The sequence below is a fragment of the Centrocercus urophasianus genome, unplaced genomic scaffold (assembly GCF_019232065.1).
Source record: "Centrocercus urophasianus isolate 14NV4802_14NV808 unplaced genomic scaffold, USGS_Curo_1.0 seq_14, whole genome shotgun sequence".
Lineage (NCBI taxonomy): Eukaryota > Metazoa > Chordata > Aves > Galliformes > Phasianidae > Centrocercus > Centrocercus urophasianus.
Window position 1 is genome coordinate 79,570 of NW_024884586.1, and position 18,870 is coordinate 98,439.

An 18,870-nucleotide genomic window follows, 5' to 3' on the forward strand; every position below is an offset into this window, starting at 1 on the left:
AGGGAGAGAGGGGAAGAAATGGTTCCCCTCTCATTTTCTCTCCATCAACAAAACAAAAGAGGAGGCAAGAAGAAAGACGTAGAACAACCCTCTTCTGAGCTGTGCTAGAGCTGAAGTGGCTGGGAACTGAAGACTGCAATTTGGTGATGAAAGCCCTGTGCCTGCACCTCCCCCAGAAATGCAGGGTTGGGATGGAGGAGCCTTGGTCATTAGGAAGTATTACTTTTCAGAAAGGGTGGTCAGGCACTGGAACGGACTGCCCAGGGAGGTGGTGGAGTCACCGAGCCTGGGGGTGTTCAAGGAAAGGCTGGATGTTGTGTTGAGGGACATGGTTTAGTAGGAACTGTTGGGAATAGGTGAACGGTTGGACTGGGTGATCTTTTAGGTCTTTTCCAACCTCGGTGATTCTATGATTCTATGATTCTACGGTCTGAGGGTGGGCAAACTGAGGCTGCAGTGTCCTCATGCTGACATCATTGACACCATTGGGCGTGTTGGGCTGTGGTGGGGGGATCAGGGGTTTGAGGTGGCAGGATCGGGCTCGCTAGGGTTTGGGGTGGATGGGGTTAGGGGTACCCAGGGGTTCTGGTAACCCAGTGTGGCAGAGCTCTGATTGTCGAATGGTTTGGAATGGCCAGAGGGTTGGGATATCCAAGGATTTCGAGGGCAGAGCTCTGGTTGGCCAAGTGGGTTGCGATGCCAAAGGATTCAGGGTGGCAGAGCTCTGGATGTCCAGGAGTTTGTGATGCTCAGGGATTTGGTCTGGAAGAGCTCTGGTGGTCCAGAGGTTTGAAACGCTCGGGAGTTTGGGCTGCCCTCAAGATAGGGGATGGTATAGCACTGGTTGTCTGGGGATTTGGGGTGACCAGGGCTTTGAGGTGCCCAAGGATTCAGGGTGGCAGAGCTCTGACTGTCCACAAGTGTGGAATAAACAAGTTTAAGATGCCCAAGGTAGCAGAGCTCTGATTGTTCAGGGCTCTGTGATGCCCAGGGGGTTGGCGATGCCCAGGGATTCAGGGTAGCAGAGGTCCAATTGTCCAGAGGGTTTCAGACACCCGTGGATTTGGGTTGTCCAGAGACTGGGGATGCCAAGGGCTTTGGGCTGCCCAGAGATATGGAATGGCAGAGCTCTGCTTGTCCAGAGCTTTGGGATACGCAGAGATTTGGGATGCCCAGGGATTCAAGGTGGCAGAGCTTTAACGGTCCAGAGGTTTGGGATGCCCAGGGCTTTGGTGTGGCCGAGCTGCGTGGGCCACGTACGAGGAAAAAGATGGAGCTGGGGCACATAAATCCACCGTGAGGAGGCAGGGAGCGGGGGGACTCCAGGCACAAAGCGAGGTCCACCTCCACCGCCTTGGGAAAGCCCAGGACCGGATGGGAAGGGGAGCGCTCCCGGCGCTGTGAGTCAGCAGTGCCGCACACCCACCTGGCCCCCATGGAAGCAGCGGCGGCAGCGGCTGTGTGGGTGTGGGAGGTTACGGAGCTGCCGGGACGTCTGAGCGCAGGGACGGGGATTTCAGCGCTCAGTGCGAGAGTGCGTGGGAAGAGAACGGAGAAAAGCAGAGCGAAAGCAGGGGGTTGTGCCAAGGGTTTAATGAGAAGGTTCCCATACGGGGAGGGAGAGTGGAAAAAAAATCAAAATAAAGCTACACTTCCCCTAGTTGGCATGGCAGGAGTCGGGCTCACGGCGACTCGTTGGCTCCAAAGCCACCTCCCCCCCTGCTCAGCACCTACCCCTGGTTCAAAGCGAGCTCTCCGTTCCCAGCAGGTGCTCGCAGGCTCACAGCCACCCTGCGTGGGTTTAGCCCCAAGAACTCCCGAACTACTGCGGGTTCGTGGCTGTGCCCTACTCGGGATGACTCCCACTGAGCCCCCCTCCCCGCGGGGCAGTACCGGTGGCTCCCATCAGACGCTGGGATGCGATCCCATCCAACTGCCCGCACCGTGTGCGCGCAAGAACAGACCCCCAGCAGTCCCCCAGCCCCTCCGCCTCCACCGGGGAGGCTGCCTCGGGCCCACTGCCGCGGCCCCGCTCCGAGGCTGGGGATGCAGGAAGGTGCCGGCCCCGCTGTTTGCACATCGCCGGCAGCCGCTCTCCCGTTTGTTTGCTCTTCGCCTGCATCTCTACAGCAAATGTTAACGAGGCAATAAAAGCCGGGCACAAATTGCCCAAGGGCGGGGCCGGGAAGGGGGGGGGAGAAAGGGGGGGCGCCCCGCTCCGTGGCTCCGTAGCTCCGCTCCGCGTTTTTCACCTCCCTCCGCCGCCGCTCTGCCCGCAGAGCCCCGGCACGGGGAAAAGCGGGCGTGGAGCGGTGCGGAGCGGGGCTGCTCCGGGAGCCCGAGGGCTGGGAGCGGTGCGGAGCGGGCACCTGACGCGTGTCCCCGCGGGATAGCGGGCAGGGTGCGGCTACCCGTGCGTGTCACCGCGCATTAACGCGTCCGTGCGCTGTCCGCGCGCATCCGCTCCCACCCCGCACCTATCCCCGCCACTCCCCGGGTGGGTCCCCAGAACCGGAGCCCCCCCGCCCATCTCCCCCACTCCTCCCTCTCTCCCTCCCTCCCTCCCTCCCTGCCGGCTGCAGTTTCCTCTCCCGCCAGCAGCGAGCAGCAAGTGGATGCGCGACCGTGGCACACACCCGCACACGCACACACACGCACAGCCGGCAGCAGGCAGCGGGCGGGCGGCACCGAACACCGCGAGGCTCCCGGCCCCCCCCCGCCGCCGCATGCCGGCCCCGGCCGCTCCGCCGCCCCCCGCGGCCCCCGCGGCACCCACGCCCCGCGCCTCGCCGCCTCCTGCAGCCGCCGCCGTCTGATGAGCCCCGCCGAGCCCCGCCGCCATGTACCTCGACCCGGAGGCTGCGAGCGCAGGTGAGGCCGCCCCGCACCGGCACCGCGCCCCGCGGGTCCCCCCTTTTTCTCCCGCACCGAGTGCTGCTCCGCGGAGAAAGTCACCGCTGCCGCTTTCAAATGAGTCACGCTCCTGCGGAGCATCCCCTCCTTTCCCCCCCCTTTTCTCCCCCGCGGTGCAGCCCTCGACCTCGCAGCTCCCTCCATGGTGGGATTCCGCAGCCCCTTCCTCCCCCCCCCGCCCGTGCTGGGCTGCGTGCTGTGGGGAGGGGGCTGCACGCCGCCGTTTTGCTGAGCTCACGCTCCCCGGGCGCCGCTCGGCCCCGTCGTCAAGAATGTGGGGCGCTGGCGGGGAGGAGGTGGCGGGGGTGCGGCCACCGCGGTGCCCGAGCGGCGATGGCACGGCGTGGCTCGGTGATAGCCCCCGGCAGAAGGACATGGGGACATCACGGGGACGCGTGGCAGAGCACCGTGAGCTGCAGGCCTGCGGGATGCGGCCGCGCCGAGGGGCAGCACCACGCATTGTCGCCCGTGGCGGGCGGCAGCACTGACAGCCTTCGAGGGGACGTTGTCGCCCGCTCGGTGTCACTGCCCGGCTGGGATGCCCTGCGGGATCGGCCGGTGGCCCAAGGTCACCCGGCATTGTGATGACAGTGGGGAGATGGGACAGGTCCCCAGCAGCTCCTTGCTCACCCTTTCTGCAGCCCAGACTCTGCACCTGGATTCATTCCCCCTCCAATGCTCCCCCAATTTGCTCCCGGAGTCACATCCTCCTTGCCCCCTGTGTCTACTGTGCCTTCACAAGGTTGGCACTGGGACGGAGCACACACCCCTTCTGTCCCTTGGTCCCACTCCTGGCTCTCCCACTACGTGGGGCATCCCTACGAAACTGGCCCTATAGCATCAGGGTGCCGCAGTGGCTGACACCAGGGCACCATCTGCTCTGCTCGCTGCTCGCCTGCCTGCCCCTCTGCTGCTCCATGGTTCCATTCCCCCTCTGAGTTTGGCACCCATGGCCAAGCCACTGGATATAGGTGGCCTTGAGGACAGCTGGGGTGCCAAGAGGAGGACAGCATAGGGACCAGGTGCCAGCAGCACTCTCTCCCCAGTGCTGCGCTCTCCATGGGCACAGCCAGCACTGTTGTTGTTGTGGAGGAGACGCACGGAGTGATGAGGGTAACTTCAGTGTCACTAGCTATTTGCACAATGGGTGAGACCTCCTCTTCCCCTCTCCCGCAGCAACTGCACCCAAATGCTCCATTCCTGTGCCCCAGACAGGTGCTGGGAGCTGTTGTCCCCGCTCCCCACCTGCATCCTTGTCCCCGCTCCCCACCTGCATCCTCGTCCCTGCGGGTGCAGATAAATAACCCAGTGTGCCTTGCCAGGAGCCAGGTACCTGCTGTGTCCTGCACATTCCCTGCCTGTGCCTGTGTCCCCATGCAGCTCTGTCCTGTTCCCATGGAAGTGGGGTGCCCATGGGAGTGCCTGGGATGGAGATGGGGACAGAGACAGTGACAGGGATCGGGATAGGGATAAGGATAGGAATGGGGATGGGGATGGGCCAGTTGATGGGGACGCAGGGACGTGGAGATGGGGAGCTGTGGTCGATCCCCCAGTGCCAAGGAGCAGAGCGGAACCAGGGGTGGCTTTCCTCCGCCTGCTCTCGCGGCTTTTCAGCCTGCTGGAGAAGGGCGGGGAGAGAGAGGGGAATGAAGACAGATGCAGATAATATCACTGCCACCCCCCAGCCCCTGGGGGCTCAGCTCCAATATCTATTATAGATGAATTCAGCAGGGGAAGGGCTTTCGAAGAGCAGACAGTGGGGCTGGTGCACGGTGGCTGTGTACAAAGGCAGAGCGCCAGCCTGAGTATTGAGCAGGAACAGCGGGGACCTGGGGACAAGGCTGAGGGCACACCGTGGGGCATGGTGTGCTGGGGGCACGGCAGCTTGGTCCTGTGCCCCATGGTGCCATCGTACCATCATGCAGTGCCACCAGCTGTGAGCTTGGGGTGCCCCGGGAGCGTGCGGGGTCCCCCTGTCCCTGGGTATCATCCCCGGGCAGCTCTGTTCCTGGCCCTGCTGCAGGAGGGAGCGGGTCACCTTGGGGGGAGTTAATGAGGTTTGAAAGGGAAGCGGCTGATGGCGCTGCTGGAGATGGAGCCGAGGCATTGAGGGAGGGAGAAAGGGAGGGCAAAGCATGTGGCACGGTTCTCTCTGTCCAAGCCAGGGTTCCTATGGTGGGATGCATGAAGATGGAGAGGGAGATGGGGACCTGCCATAGGAGACCATTCCCACTGTCCTGGGGTCTGAGTGCATCACTGAGGGTGCAGCTCACGGTCCCTCCATGGAGATGGGGGTGAGGAGAAGGAGGAGGCTGTACACATGGGGCCATGTTTTGGGAAGACAGCTGGGGCTGAGCCAGAGCTATCTGTGCTGGAGGACACGGGATGTCACAAGGATGTCAGGAGCTGGGATGCTGACAAGAAAGGTAGTCCTTGGTTTGATGGCTGGGCATCTGTGGGTACGCAAAGTTCTGGGGGGCTCAGGTGCTCATCAGAAGCGGGAAGCACAAAGCAGAGAAACCACGCATGTCTCCGGAAATCCTGAGCTGAAAATAACCTGACTGCAGGAGAGCACTGGGGGAAGAGTGCATCCATGTGCTGCCCTCTGCGTGCGGATGCACCCAGCCGACGTGGGCATGAGGACATGGAGCCCTGGGGGTCCCCACTGCCCCTCCCTGTGCCATGCTGCAGAAGGGTTTGTGGCACCAGGAGGACACAATGCTGGTATTTTGGAAAGGTGCCCATAGGCACTGCTGCCACCTTTTGCAGCTGAAGTGTTGGCATTCCCAGCGGGTGCCACAGCGGAGAGGGACCGGGGAAGTGGTGCGGGTCCCTGGGGCGAGCAGCTTGGTGTGGATGGGGACAGGGATGGACAGACTGGCAGCTCCGGGGGCTGGCCAGATGGCTGGATGGAGAGACAGCTGTGTACAAGGGATGGACGGGTGGCTGGAGAGATGGATGGGTGTGTTGGAGAGGGGGGCCTGCGGATAGGCAGACAAATGCACAGATGGAAAGCAGACGCCTGTTCCCAACCCTCTCGCCCTGGGCGCTCCTAGCATGATGAGCAGCAGTGCTCGGTGGAGACAGGTGCTGAAAGCATGGCCAGCAGCTTGCTGGGGTGGTCACCAGCAGCACTGGGCTGGGCAGGTGGCCGTGCCCACTCTGCACTCTCCTTCTGGGGGTTTCCATCGCAGCTCCCCCTGCATCCTGCACAGGAGCACAAAGCTGCAAATTCGCAGCTTCTCAGCTGCAACCTAAAAATAAGAGCTTTGGAAAATATCTAGCAAATGGGTAGGAGGATGAGCAAGGGCGGAACGAATAGCGTGGCACCAGGCGAGCGGCATCTGGGAAGCCCCGCTGTGGCACCGCGGCCACTTCACTCCTGCCCCGTTGCACGGCGCAGCACGGGGCGGTGCTCCTGTAGCGCACAGCGATGCTCTGAGCCCACACCCACCGGGACCGGGCGCCCCATTTCCATCCCTGGGCTCGCCATCTCATCCCTCGGTGGCTGCGGGCGCTCTTGGAACCCTCGCCCGCTTCCCCTTCCGCTGTTGGCGCTTGGCACGCGGCAGAGCCTCGGCGCGGAGCCGTGCACGCCGGCTACGGGGAACGGCTGCGATCGCGCTTCCCGGGAGCGCAGCAGGCGGGGGTTATTTTGGGAGCTTCGAGAGGAGGCTCCGTGCTTTGATGCTCCCCGCAGAACATTTGGGGAATTGGCCGTTTTTGGCCTCCGTGCCCTTTTGGAAGTGCTGTGAGCGTGACAACGATCATAGGGGTGCCCACCCTTCTCAGCCAGGGGCCACGTCTACCCCCGTGCCGCCTCCCTGCGCGCCGGGCAGCACCTGCAGCTGGGGACGAGCAGGGAGCTCTGCGCTCGGCTTCTCTGCTTAATTAAGCGATGCTAATTGACTGGAAAACAACTCATTGTGAGTGCTGCTGCAGCACTGCCCAGCGGTGCCGGGAGCGTGTGACCCTGCGATGTCACGGGGGCAGGAGCCAAAGTCCCCTTGGTGACAGCATCCTCTGCTTTCTCCTTCACTCTAAGAGGGATAATCCTCAGTGTTGTGCCTGCAGCACACTGTCCTTCTCCCTTTTAATTTCCCTTTATGGGATTATACTAGAGATGAACTTGACCCTGTGAGAAGTGGCAGCCACTGGCACAGGCTCAGTCCCTGTGTCCATGCACTTGCATCACTGGAGCTGCATTTTCCAGCTGGCACCTTCCCATCTGCCCTTCCCTCGGGGATACAGTGGATACCAGAAGGGCAGAAGCACGGTGGATTCTCAGCGCTTGGAGCACTGGGATGCAATGCCAGGACGGTGTCCCACGTGTCACCATGTCCCCAAATGGGGCAGCTGCGAGCAGGGCTCAGTCCCATTGCCTCCAGCACTGTGCTAAGCGCCACGCTCCTCCATGGCTCTTTCTAAATGTTAGAAATTAAGGGCTGGTCCCAAATTCCCTCCTAGGCAACAGTTGCTAAGCGGGTTCTATACACGGGGCCTCGTGACCAAGCGCCGGATCCCCCCCTCCCTCCCCGCCCATTCTGTAGCACATGTGTATCCCAGGTCTCCATCCCACAGTGCCACCCATCCCTGGTGGCACCATCACCTGCTGGCCCCTCCGGGCACCCAGCTCCAGAGGCACTCATCCAACTCTTAGTGCCACCGTGCCCCCTGCCTCGCCCCCCAAGGATGGGGGCTGCCAGTGCTTTGTCACCTGTTGTCCCCCTGTGGGCTTCAGGCGTGGGAGCAGGGCGTGGGGTCCAGCTGCCGTGACTCATGAAAGCGCCGGAGCCGCTGGCAAATTTCATTACAATAACAAGGGCTGCGGGTGAATTAATTATTAACCATTATTGTTTAATATTTATACTGCAGCATGGCTCGGGGTGGGCTCGCTCCAGCCTCTCTGTCCACGTTGGTGGTGGGGATGTCTGGACATGGATGGCACTGTGGCCAGGTTTTAAAGTTATTAGGAATCCATTTGACAAAGTAACTGCTATTTTTGTTCTGAACTTTTAGCATTTGCTCATCTACCTCTTTCACGGACATACAGCCTCTGAAAACAGCAGCTACAGTCAGGTAGCGGCCATGCCATGGGTGCCAAGGATGGGGTCCCACCAGCCCCCGCAGTGCAGTGGGGCAGGGTGGTGGCCCTGCCATGTGTCCCTAGTGATCCTCTCCCCATTTGTGCCCACGCCACAGGTGCTGTGGAGTGGCTGTGGGTCCCCAGAAGGGCCGTCCATCTGCCCTTAGGTCCCCCAGCCTCAGCTCTGCTCTGCTCCTCCCCAGGGGCCCCCTCCCGCGATGTCGTCCTTGTCTCGGCCATCATCACCATCAGCCTTAGCGTCACCATCATCCTGTGTGGCATCTGCCAGTGGTGCCAGCGCAGACTGGTAAGTGTCTGTGGGGCAGGGTGCAGGTGGTGAGCGCACCCGGGGGCAGCAGGGCGGCCATGCTCTGTAGCAGGACAGCCAGCCCATCCCCGTCCCTGTGCCTGTGTCCCACTATAACCTCCTAGCTCGCTAATTGTGCTCCTCCCTGCTGAGCATCCATTGAAAATCACAGCACAGCGCTGCCCCGATTCCGAGCTCCAGTTCCTCTGTGTGTGCCACCACATCCCTTATGCTGGGAATTGCAAATCAACTAACCCGGGGTCAATTAAGCCTGAAATTACCTCCTCCGACCTGGGGTCAGCGCCTGGCTCTGACCCCTCTGCTGTCCCCACAGGGAAAACGGTACAAGACATCCCTGGAGACTGTGGGCACACCAGATTCCAGCCGAGGCCGCAGTGAGAAGAAAACCATCAAGTAGGTGCCAAGGCAGGGGGAGAGGGGCTGGGATGGCACTGCCACAGTGCCACAGTGCCCTGCCTGCTGTCATCCATGGACGTGTGGGGACACCAGGATCCATGGGAGGACGCACCATGGGGACAGAGGTGGCTGTCCCAGTGATTTTTAAGCTGGGGATACCAAGCAGTGCGTGGTCTGCAATTATGCCAAAGCATCCCTGGTCTTGCAGTGCCCTGCAGAGAGCTGCTGTCCCCTTGGTTGGAGCAGAGGTGTCACCATGGCCCCCAGCAGCAGAATGGGGTGCCGCTGTGGCACTGGAGCTGGGGCGCACATGGGGGACACTCACACACCGTGGGGATGGAGCACGCTTCACCTGTGTGGATAATGGCAGGGCACAGGATGGGGTCCCTGTGTGTCCAGACACGATGTGCCAAAAGGAGCACACAGGGGGGACGGTTCTGGCAATGGGATCCCCTCTACTCACTGCTGCGTCCCTCTCCGGATCCGGCTGCCAGAATGCTGGGAAGCAGCCCTGCACCTCATTTCTCTAACCCTCTGCACCCTTCTCTCCCCTCAGCCTGCTCCCATCTCTCTGCAGCCATCCGTCCGTCCATCCGTCTTGTCTGTTTCTCTCCACAGGGCCCAGCCGGGGCGGGGGGCTGCGCTCCCCCTGGCAGGAATTCAGCTTTCTCTCTTGTATTTCCCTCTTCTTTCTCCCTCCCCACGGTCTGCTGTAGCGATCTAGACAGAGACTTTTGGAATAACAATGACAACACAGTGCAGCAGAAATGGAGCTCGTACCCTCCCAAGGAGTTTATTCTAAACATTTCACCTTACGCCCCATACGGTGACCCGCGCCTTTCCCTCAAGTGAGTCTCTCCTTACCGGGCTATGACTACATGGGCAGCACCCACGCGCCTTCCTCCTCCTCCTCCTCATCCTCCTCCTCCTCCCCCCCACCCCATGGGCAGCCCCATGGAGACGAGCAACCCCGGGGTCCCCGGCAGCAGGGGTGGTGTTGCACGTTTTGGACAGGGCTCCTTTCCCCTTTGTCTTTTGTTTTTTTTGTTTGTTTTTTTTCCCTTTTGGATTTGTACCATTTTGCCCCGCACGCCTTCCAGGCCCCCCCTCCTCCCCCGGCCCGTTTATTTTCATTTATTTTTTTGGCAGTGCTGATGTATCTCTCTCTCTCTCTCTCTCTCTCTCTCTGTCCGTCCCTTGTCTGTCTGTCCACCTCTGGCTCTGTGCCCTCCTCCCTGTCCCTCCGCACACCATGGCTCCCCGACACGTCCGTCTGTCTATCCGGCCCCTTTCCATGTCTGTCCTGGGGGGGTCCATCTGCCGGCCCGGCCCAGTGGCTCTCTGTTATCAGGGGCTAAGCTGACGGCATCGGCCACCGCAGGCTTGGCCGGGGACCGCGACGGCCGCCCCGGGGACAAGCAGCAGTGCGCCGAGGACGGCATGAGGAGCAGCATCTCTGCGCACAGCGAGCCCGGCACAGGGAAGGCAGCGAGGGGCCGCTGGCACACGGTGCAGAGCCACTTGGCCGCAGGGAAGCTCAGCCTGTCCAAGTGAGTGAGCACGCACAGCCCTCCCGGATGGATGCCCCCCTCTCCACTCCCCTCCCAGGGGGTCAGGAGCCGCTCGCCCACATCCCTGCGGTGCTGGGACATCACAGGGACACGCTGCTCCGCCGTCCGTGTGCCATCCACAGTGCAACCCCGTGCACTGGGGCACGATCTGAGCTTTAGGGGAAAAAGTGGTGGCAGCAGGTTGCTGGCCGGGGTCTCGATGTCTCTGTATTCTCCACCTCCTCAAGCTGGGGCTGCAGCAGCCCCTGCTCCATCGGTCGCTGGGTTCAGATCCCAAAAACATGCCGGCGAAGGATGTGGGAATGCTGGGGCAGGGCCCAGGGCAGCGTGGCTGTGCTGGATGCTGCTGAGCTCTGCGGGATGCGTGGTGCACTGAGGCAGGTGCAGGGGGATGGACAGTTAAGGGGATGGCAGTACCGCCCTCAAAGCCCTTGGGATTTTTTGGCATCTTTGCACACAGCTTACTTGCATTTGGGTGTTGCTGTGGGATAGGGTTCCTCTTGTGCAAGGCGTCCTGGCAGGAGCCACGTGGGTAGCACTTGGTGTCATCACACTAAGGCCATTCCGTGCCCTCCCTGTGCCACCATCCCATGGCCACTCAGTGCCGTCCTTCCGTCACCGTCTTACAGTCACTCAGTGCCCTCTGGTGGCATCACCCTCAGCCACTCAGTGCCCTCCCAGTGTCACCACCTCCCAGCCCCTCAGTGCCCCCCAGAACCCCACGGGGACAGGTTTGGGGGCTGCAGTGCCCTGTCCCTGGGCGCCTCCCACGTGGTGCGGTGTTGGCAGATCCGGAGCTTCCAGCTGGCTTGGGGCCGAGCAGAGCCAGATTTAGTTTCCCATGATGGAGAGGTTGTAAATGGAACTAATTTCAGATTTGATAGGAAACTGAAAGGAGGTCGGCGGCAGGCGCGGAGGAGGCACAGCGCCCCACGTGCCTTTGGGCCCCGGGGGCCTCAGGGCCAGATCTGTCCCAGCTCTCCACTCCCTTCCCTCTTCTCTCTCTTTTTTCCACCTCTCACTCTTTCTTTATCTTTCCTCCCCTCCCCCTTTTTTTTAAATTTATATATATATATATAATATACATGTGTGTATATATATATATGCATATATACAAAATTTACACTGCCTGCAGCTCTGCCTCCCCACTGCTGCAGTGCACAGTGGCACAGCTTTGCCCCGCTGGCCCCTGGGCAACAAAGGAGCCATGGTGCTGGGGAGGGAGGCTGCTTCTGAAGAAGGCTCCCCCCTGCACCAAGGACCCCCTCAAGGCTTTAGCCAGGCTGGCTGGGCTGCATGCCCTTACTCAGTGCAACGGCACCATGCCACGCACCTGCTGCTCTGCACGTGGGCAGCACCCAGCGCCACACTTTGTCCCCATCCACGAGAGTCACGGGCATCCCAAGGGTGCCCAACAGCAATGCGCATCCCCATCTGCGCCAACCCAGTGGGATCCATCTGCTCTCCCTGTTGCTGTGTGCCTGTTGTGCTCTGTTTGTGCCCGGCTTCACCCTTGGGAACGTGTGGTGCACTGTGCCATCCCAGCATGCTGAGGTGCTCCGGGGACGGTGGTGCCACGCATCTTGGGTGCTGCTGTGCTGGGAGGGATGGGGTAACGGGGACAGGGCGGGCTGGCTGCAGCACGTGAGCGGCGCCTTGTGGCACCAAGGGACCCGCCTTCCCACAGCAGCAGCCTCATTACGCAGCTGGCAGAGGAGGTCAGACGGGCGCTGCGAACACACCGGGCAGGCGGCAGTGGTGAGATGGCAGCGCGGGAGCGCAGAGAGGCTGTGCTGCAGCCGGGAGGCAGAGAAACCGCTGGCTGTAGCCTCTGGCCCCTGCCAGAGTGCTCCCTGCACTGGGGCATCTTCTCGCTAACTCTCTTCTTTTCCTTCCTCCAATTTTGCCCTTTCACCTTCTTCTCCTTTCTCTCCTCTCCTCTGCCCTTCCTCTCCCTAAGTTTCGAGGACTCCACCCTGTCCACAGCCACTACCCTTGAGTATATCCCCACCTCAGCAGGCGACCCTAAATGCCAGAGGCCCCGCACGCTCATGCGCCAGCAAAGCCTGCAGCAGCCCCTCAGCCAGCATCAGCGCAGCAACCACAGCCAGCCGACCACCAGCCAGAGCCTGGGCCACCTCCAGGCCCACAGCAGCTCCTCCGGCAGCGCCAGCAACCCCCGGGGCTCCCGCGGTGGCCAAGTGCGCCAGGGCATCGCTGCCAGCTCCAAGCAGCGCACGAGCCGCTCCAACCCCGGCAGCTGGGACCACGTGGTGGGGCAAATACGCAACCGTGGCTTGGACATGAAGTCCTTCCTGTAAGTTCGCTCGCGGGCTCCTCCTCTCCCCGGCGGTTCCTTCAGGCTTGGGTAAAGCCCACGGCAGGGGTTCAGGGAGGGCTCCCATCTGCCCAACCTGGCTCGGTGCCCACGGGTCCCGTCAGCTCCGTGGGATGAAGGGATGCAATGGTGACAGTCCCCCTGTGTGGGGTGCCCAGCTGCATGGCCCCAGTTTCAGTGCCCGCTCAGGCTGCAGGGTGCTCCGTGCCATCCCTGTATCTCACCGTGTGCTCTCCCCGTATCTTATTGCGCACTGTCCCCATATTTTGCCATGGGATGCCGTCACTGCTCGGTATATCCCATCCTCTGCATCCTCCCTGTAGTCACCTCCCCTGATGCAAGGGTCCCCTCAGCTGCAGGCATCCCGTCATCCATCCCCAGCTCACTGCCGGTGGAGACCCCCTCTGTGCTCCGCTGTGTCTCACAGGCTCTGCCCTCTCCCTCCAGCCTCCTGATTTATAGCTGAGGCTCATCAGCGGTCCTCAGGGTCGTGTTGCTCTCTGTTTCGATGGGTTCCAGCCCCAGTTTGTGTGGGAGCCCCCACGCAGAGCTGGGACGCACCAAGTGAGCTATGACCATTCTGCGGAGCCGTTAACGCTGCTTTTGCCTTTTGCTTTCTTTACTTGGCACCGTGGTGCCATCTTGGCCCCAGGATGCCACTGACACCTGTCACCCCACGGCCCTCACCCACCCCCAGATGCTATTGCCTCTGCAGGGGCTGCGCTCCCGGTCCATCCCCACCTGTAGTCCCCATCCTGATGCTGTGTTCTCCTCTCTCTTTCTCTCCCCCCGTCTTGCTCCCTCCCCGCCGGGCAGGGAAGGCCGGATGGTGGTGTTATCCCTGGTTTTGGGACTCTCAGAGCAAGATGACTTTGCCAATATCCCCGACCTGCAACCCGCTGGGACGCAGCCGAACCAGCCGAACGCTCAGGGGGACAAGAGGTAGGAGGAAGGAAGAGGGCAGTCCTGCAGGAGGACGAGACGCAGGGTGGAGGAGGAGGAGGAGGAGGCGGCCGGCCTCGCGGAGCGCCCAGGTTGGAGCGACCAGGCAGCGGGCACGGCGACGGCTGCAGCTCTCCCCGCTAGAGCGGCAACGCCGAGCACACCCTGACCCCTTCCTCCCCATCCTTCCCTCCTTCCCTCCGTCCATCCCCATCACTGATGGCCGCATGCTGGGGGGTTCAGGGCACCGTGCCAGGAGAGGATGCACTGCCGGGACAAGGGGATCCCCAAAATACTGCACCACACTGTGGTGCACAAGCAGGGATGGCTCCGTGGGAGCTGTGCCTCCACTCTGGGGCTTCTTTTGGGGCCACCTCAAGCTCCCAAGTGGCACCAGGAGTCCTCATGTTGGTGGCAGTGCCACCTTAGAGGAGAGCAGCTGTGCCTCCCGGCACAATCACCATGAGAAGGCGGTGGCCCCACTCTCTCCCACCAGCTATTTTTACCACGCTTGCCTTGGTTTTGCTCCATGTTTTAGCAAGTTCCCCAGTGCCGCCGTCACATGACCAACACTTCCATCTCCTTCCTCCATCTCGTGGCCCCGCAGCAGGGACAGCTCTGCGCCTTGTGACGTCTCCGTCCATCTGTCCCCATCTCTCAGCTCCTTCCTTTCCTTGCAGCCCATCCTGGAGGAGCACCACAGCACATCTCCCGTGCCAGCAGCCGACCTCTCCGTGCGTCCCGCTCCTCTCTCTCCCTTCCCTCCCACCAGGCCCACTGCAGAAGTCGCTCCTCCTCTCCTCTCTCGCTCTTCCTCCCTTTCTCTTGCTGGCTCGGCGCACACCACCAGGCAGCTCCAGGCACCTTGGCTCTGTTCTTAACCTGACTTTGCCTCCCCAGCTCTCTCTGTCCTCCCTGTCTGCCTGTGCGAGGGGGCTGTCCCTGTGCCGCCTCCATTCCCCTCCCACCCCAGGTCTCCAACATTTCCATCAGTGCTGCGTGTGCTTGCCGTGCTGATGGGTGCCTGCATGCCCGTGCCTTTTTTGCCCCAGGGTTGGCACCGCCGTGCTCCGTCTGTCAATGTGCCCCCATACCGTATGCTATCCCCGCAGCTGGGGTGCACATCCCCTCCTTCCTTGGATCTGTCCCTGCCACTCTGTGCCCATGTCCCCATCGTGCATTGTGGCAGCGTGGTCCTGGCGTGTGCCCATTGCTGCTCTGTCCATTCGCAACTCCATGCCCAGCTCCTGGGATCCACACAGGGACAGAGGGGGCTGAAGGACCCCGGGTCAATGGTGACAGCAAAGGGGACACTTATCAATCAGGCACTGTGGCATAAAGCAACTGGGCTTGGTCACACTAAGGGGACCAGTGGCTGTGCCATACCACGCTGGTGGCATGCCAGGTTTGAGAGACCCATGTGCTGGCACAGACTGTGGGGCATCCAGGGCAGCAGGCTGCTGCAGGCTGCCAGCATCTTGCAGCCTGGATCTGGCACACCCCGTGCTGCAGGCACCTCCTGTTCCCCTCCGCCCCCCTCTAGGGCACTCCTTCTCTCCCTGCAGGTTGCCAGCTGGTGGCAAGGCAGTGAACACAGCACCTGTGCCCGGGCAGACACAGCAGGATGAGTCTGATCGCAAGACGGAGCCACGATCCTCTGTCTCCGACCTGGTGAACTCCCTGACCAGTGAGATGCTTATGGTGGGTCCTGGGGTGGGAAGGGGCTCTGCCGTGGGGTTGGCTGCCCCTTTTCTGGTCATAGCTTGCTGGCTGTGCCCCCCTCACGGGGACATGATGGCTGCACTGTCAGGAGGAATTTGGCTAATTGGTGCTCCCCGTTCCACTGGAGGGGAGCCAGGGGTCAGCTGAGGAGATGCCCGCGGGTGGGAGATGGGAGATGGGAGACAGGCTGATGCCTGCTGACAGCCGCCAAACTGCAGGAGCCAGCACTTGGAGCTCTGTGCAGTGCGGCCAGAGCAGCTGGGATGGGAAACAACGGCCCCACTCACTGCTCCTTGTCCCTTTCTCACAGCTTTCGCCAGGCTCCGAGGATGATGAAGGCCATGATGGCTCCAACCGGGAGAACCTGGGCCGCATCCAATTCAGCGTGGGCTACAACTTCCAGGAGTCCACCCTGACCGTCAAGATCATGAAGGCACAGGAGCTGCCAGCCAAGGACTTCAGCGGCACCAGTGACCCCTTTGTCAAGATCTACCTGCTACCTGACAAGAAGCACAAGCTGGAGACCAAGGTGAAGCGGAAGAACCTCAACCCACACTGGAACGAGACTTTCCTCTTTGAAGGTATGGGCTGGCAGGGAAAGGGATGGACACCAACATCCGTGGGTGTCACCTCATGGCCTCCGTCTCCGGCGCAGGGTTCCCCTACGAGAAGGTGGTGCAGCGGGTGCTGTACCTTCAGGTCCTGGACTATGACCGCTTCAGCCGTAACGACCCCATTGGGGAGGTGTCCATCCCCCTCAACAAGGTGGACCTCACCCAGATGCAGACCTTCTGGAAGGACCTGAAGCCCTGCAGCGACGGCAGCGTAAGGCCCATGGGGAGGGGCCCTGGGGGCTGTGACTGTCCTTCTGATGTCCCATTAGGGTTAAGTCCTCATTTGGGGTCAAAATGAGATATTTCGGGCAGACCTAAAATGAAAGATTTCTTTTCCTTCTTCAGGAAATGTCCCACTTGAGGCTGGCCCCAAAAGAGACACACTGGGGATTGCACTGAAATGTGCCACTGAGGTTGGCCCAACGTGTACCACAAGGGCTGACCTCAGCAGTGTCCCATTAGGAATGACCCCAAGAAAGTCCCACTTGGGGATTTCGCAGAAGCATCCTACTGGGGATGGCCTCAAGATCATCTCACTGGCTATGGCCCCCAAAAATGTCCCACTGGTAGTGACCCTAGAACATTTCCCCGGTGATGGCCACTTTTCCTTCTGCCCAGCCCGAAAGCCCAGTCTTGGGCCAGCTCTTCATGCCCCCATTCCACCACCCTGGCTGCCTGGTGGGACCCTGAGGGTTTTGGGTGCCCTGCAGGACTGAGGCTATCCCAGGGAGCCCCTCTTGGGGCTGGGGAGGCCCTGACAGCCTCTGTGTGCTCCACAGGGCAGCCGAGGAGAACTCCTGCTGTCACTGTGCTACAACCCCTCCGCCAATTCCATCGTGGTGAACATCATCAAGGCACGGAATCTCAAAGCCATGGACATCGGGGGCACATCAGGTATGAGCATGTTGGGCATCACCCCCAGTGCTCGATTTGGGGGCCCGGGATGGTGATGTCTGCCTGGCTGGAGCTGAGCACCACACTGTGCCCCCAGACCCCTACGTGAAGGTGTGGTTGATGTACAAGGACAAGCGTGTGGAGAAGAAGAAGACAGTGGTGATGAAGAGGTGCTTGAACCCTGTCTTCAACGAGTCCTTCTCCTTTGACATCCCCACGGAGCGACTGCGTGAGACCACCATTGTCATCACCGTCATGGACAAGGACAGGCTGAGCCGCAACGACGTCATTGGCAAGGTGGGTCCCCGCTGTGTCCCCACCATGGTGGAGGCAAAATGAAGACAACCAAGGTTTAATTTGCTTGAAGCTAAAGATGACAAACGAGCACAACCACTGTTGCCGCAGAGAGGCACCGTGTTGAGTCTGTGAGGGTTTCACGGGGGAAGTGCAGCAGCACTGTTGTCCCCAAGGGGTTGGACGGATGGGTGGATGGGCCGCTGCGTTGCGCTGATGTCTTGTGTCCCCTGCAGATCTACCTGTCCTGGAAGAGTGGCCCTGGCGAGGTGAAGCACTGGAAGGACATGATTGCGCGGCCCCGGCAGGCGGTGGCGCAGTGGCACCAGCTGAAAGCCTGAGCCTCCAGTGTTGGGGACGGCACTGGGGACTGCGCTGGGGACATCCCTGTCCTCGTGTCCCCACTGCAAGTCAAGACTTGTGCGAGTGCTTCCAGCCACAGTCCCCAGAGCCCTCACCCCAGTGTCACCCCACATTTTGGGAGGCTGCTGGTGTAAGGGCGGGAGGGTCCAAGCCAAGCTCCCCTCCCTTCCCACTCAACACAACCTCTCCTAGCCGCCAGTGTCACCCTAGCGGGATGATGTCCCCGCATCCTGCCCCGTCCCCACCCCGGGGACACCCAAGGGATTGGAAGCCATGCCGCGGTTCGTTTGCCAAAGCAGGAGCATTCATCACTGCCTCTGGTGGGGTTTGCTGCTTTACCTCCCTCCTGGCTTATCCCCTGCCCCCTCGCACTGTGCTATCAAGTTGTCACCCCTGGTAGGAGCACCTGGCACAGTGTCCCCTCCTGGGCTGACATGCACCACCTTCCTTGTGGGCACTGCATGAGGATGGAGCAGTGCCACCATCGCCATCCCTGTTGTCATTGTCCCCACTGGTGGCTTTGGGGGCTAGCATCCGGCCGGCACAGTGGCAGCAGTGTCCCTAAGCTCCCTCGGCACCGTGACGGGCATCCCCGATGCCAGGTACCGATGGTGTGGGTGCTACAGGAGCGCAGATGACACTGCTTGGCACCCCTCCAAGGGCTCCCTGCTCTGCTGGGTGTCAGGGATAAGGCGGTCTGCAGGTGTCCCCAGAGTCCCGTGGGTACATCACAACGTTCTCTGGCAGGACACAGGCCACCCCTGCCCGCCTGGGGACACCATGGGGACTCTGCACCCCAGTCTTCCTGCTGCCACGTGGCACATGTCCCCTTGGTCGGGACATCCCCAGGATGGGACATCCTCAAGGTTGGGACGTTCCTGTAAGCATCAGTGGCTGTGCCCCAGCTGCTGGGGAACCCCGTGCCAAACCCAAGGAGCAGCCATCACAGGGGTGCTGCCTTTCCAAGTGGCCCTGGGTCACAGTGGCACTGTCCCTGTCCCACCACCAGTGAGCCCACCGGAGAGCCCCCTCAGACCACTATGGACAATCTGGAGCGAAGTCATAATTCTGCTACGACAGTAATAATAATAATAATAATAATGACGACGACGATGCTTTTAGGGACATTTGTATTTTTACCACATCCTCTCTTTTTTTAACATAACAGAGGAGAGCCATGCGCCTGGGGAAGGGCCGCACAGAGCTGAGGGGTGAGGGGTCCCCAAAGAAGGGAGTGGGGCAGGGTGCCCACGTCCTCCCCCCGTCCCCCATCACCTCGGGGCTGTGTGTTCATTTTTAACTCTAGAGCTCTTAGCCGTGATCTTGTTCAGGTCTCTCTCTTCTTCATGTGACGGTAACATCCAAATGGTGTGTAAAATACAGAGACAAAACAGAAACAAAACAAATAC

The 18,870-nt window shown here is 61.0% G+C and overlaps 1 protein-coding gene across 2 annotated transcripts; it reads left to right on the forward strand.

Annotated features, from left to right (window-relative positions):
* The first annotated feature begins 2,802 nt into the window (after positions 1–2,802).
* On the forward strand, positions 2,803–18,870 carry SYT7 (synaptotagmin 7). 2 transcript variants are annotated; one of them, XM_042814812.1, is made up of 13 exons: positions 2,803–2,871; positions 8,203–8,306; positions 8,641–8,720; positions 9,440–9,571; positions 10,058–10,273; positions 12,255–12,611; positions 13,449–13,574; positions 15,140–15,275; positions 15,607–15,877; positions 15,952–16,121; positions 16,690–16,804; positions 16,902–17,101; positions 17,335–18,870. In XM_042814812.1, exons 1-13 carry the CDS (start codon positions 2,841–2,843, stop codon positions 17,437–17,439), a joined length of 2,043 nt encoding a protein of 680 aa, XP_042670746.1. In that variant the 5' UTR covers positions 2,803–2,840; the 3' UTR covers positions 17,440–18,870. The 2 variants fall into 2 exon arrangements, with proteins under 2 accessions (XP_042670746.1, XP_042670744.1); XM_042814810.1 differs by lacking the exons at positions 9,440–9,571; positions 10,058–10,273; positions 12,255–12,611; positions 13,449–13,574.

Coding starts and splice junctions, on each gene's coding strand:
- SYT7 (XM_042814812.1), top strand. CDS start 2,841: ATGTACCTCGACCCGGAGGCTGCGAGCGCAG. Junction 15,276..15,606: donor TGACCAGTGAGATGCTTATG/GTGGGTCCTGGG, acceptor CCTTTCTCACAG/CTTTCGCCAGGCTCCGAGGA. Junction 17,102..17,334: donor GCAACGACGTCATTGGCAAG/GTGGGTCCCCGC, acceptor TGTCCCCTGCAG/ATCTACCTGTCCTGGAAGAG.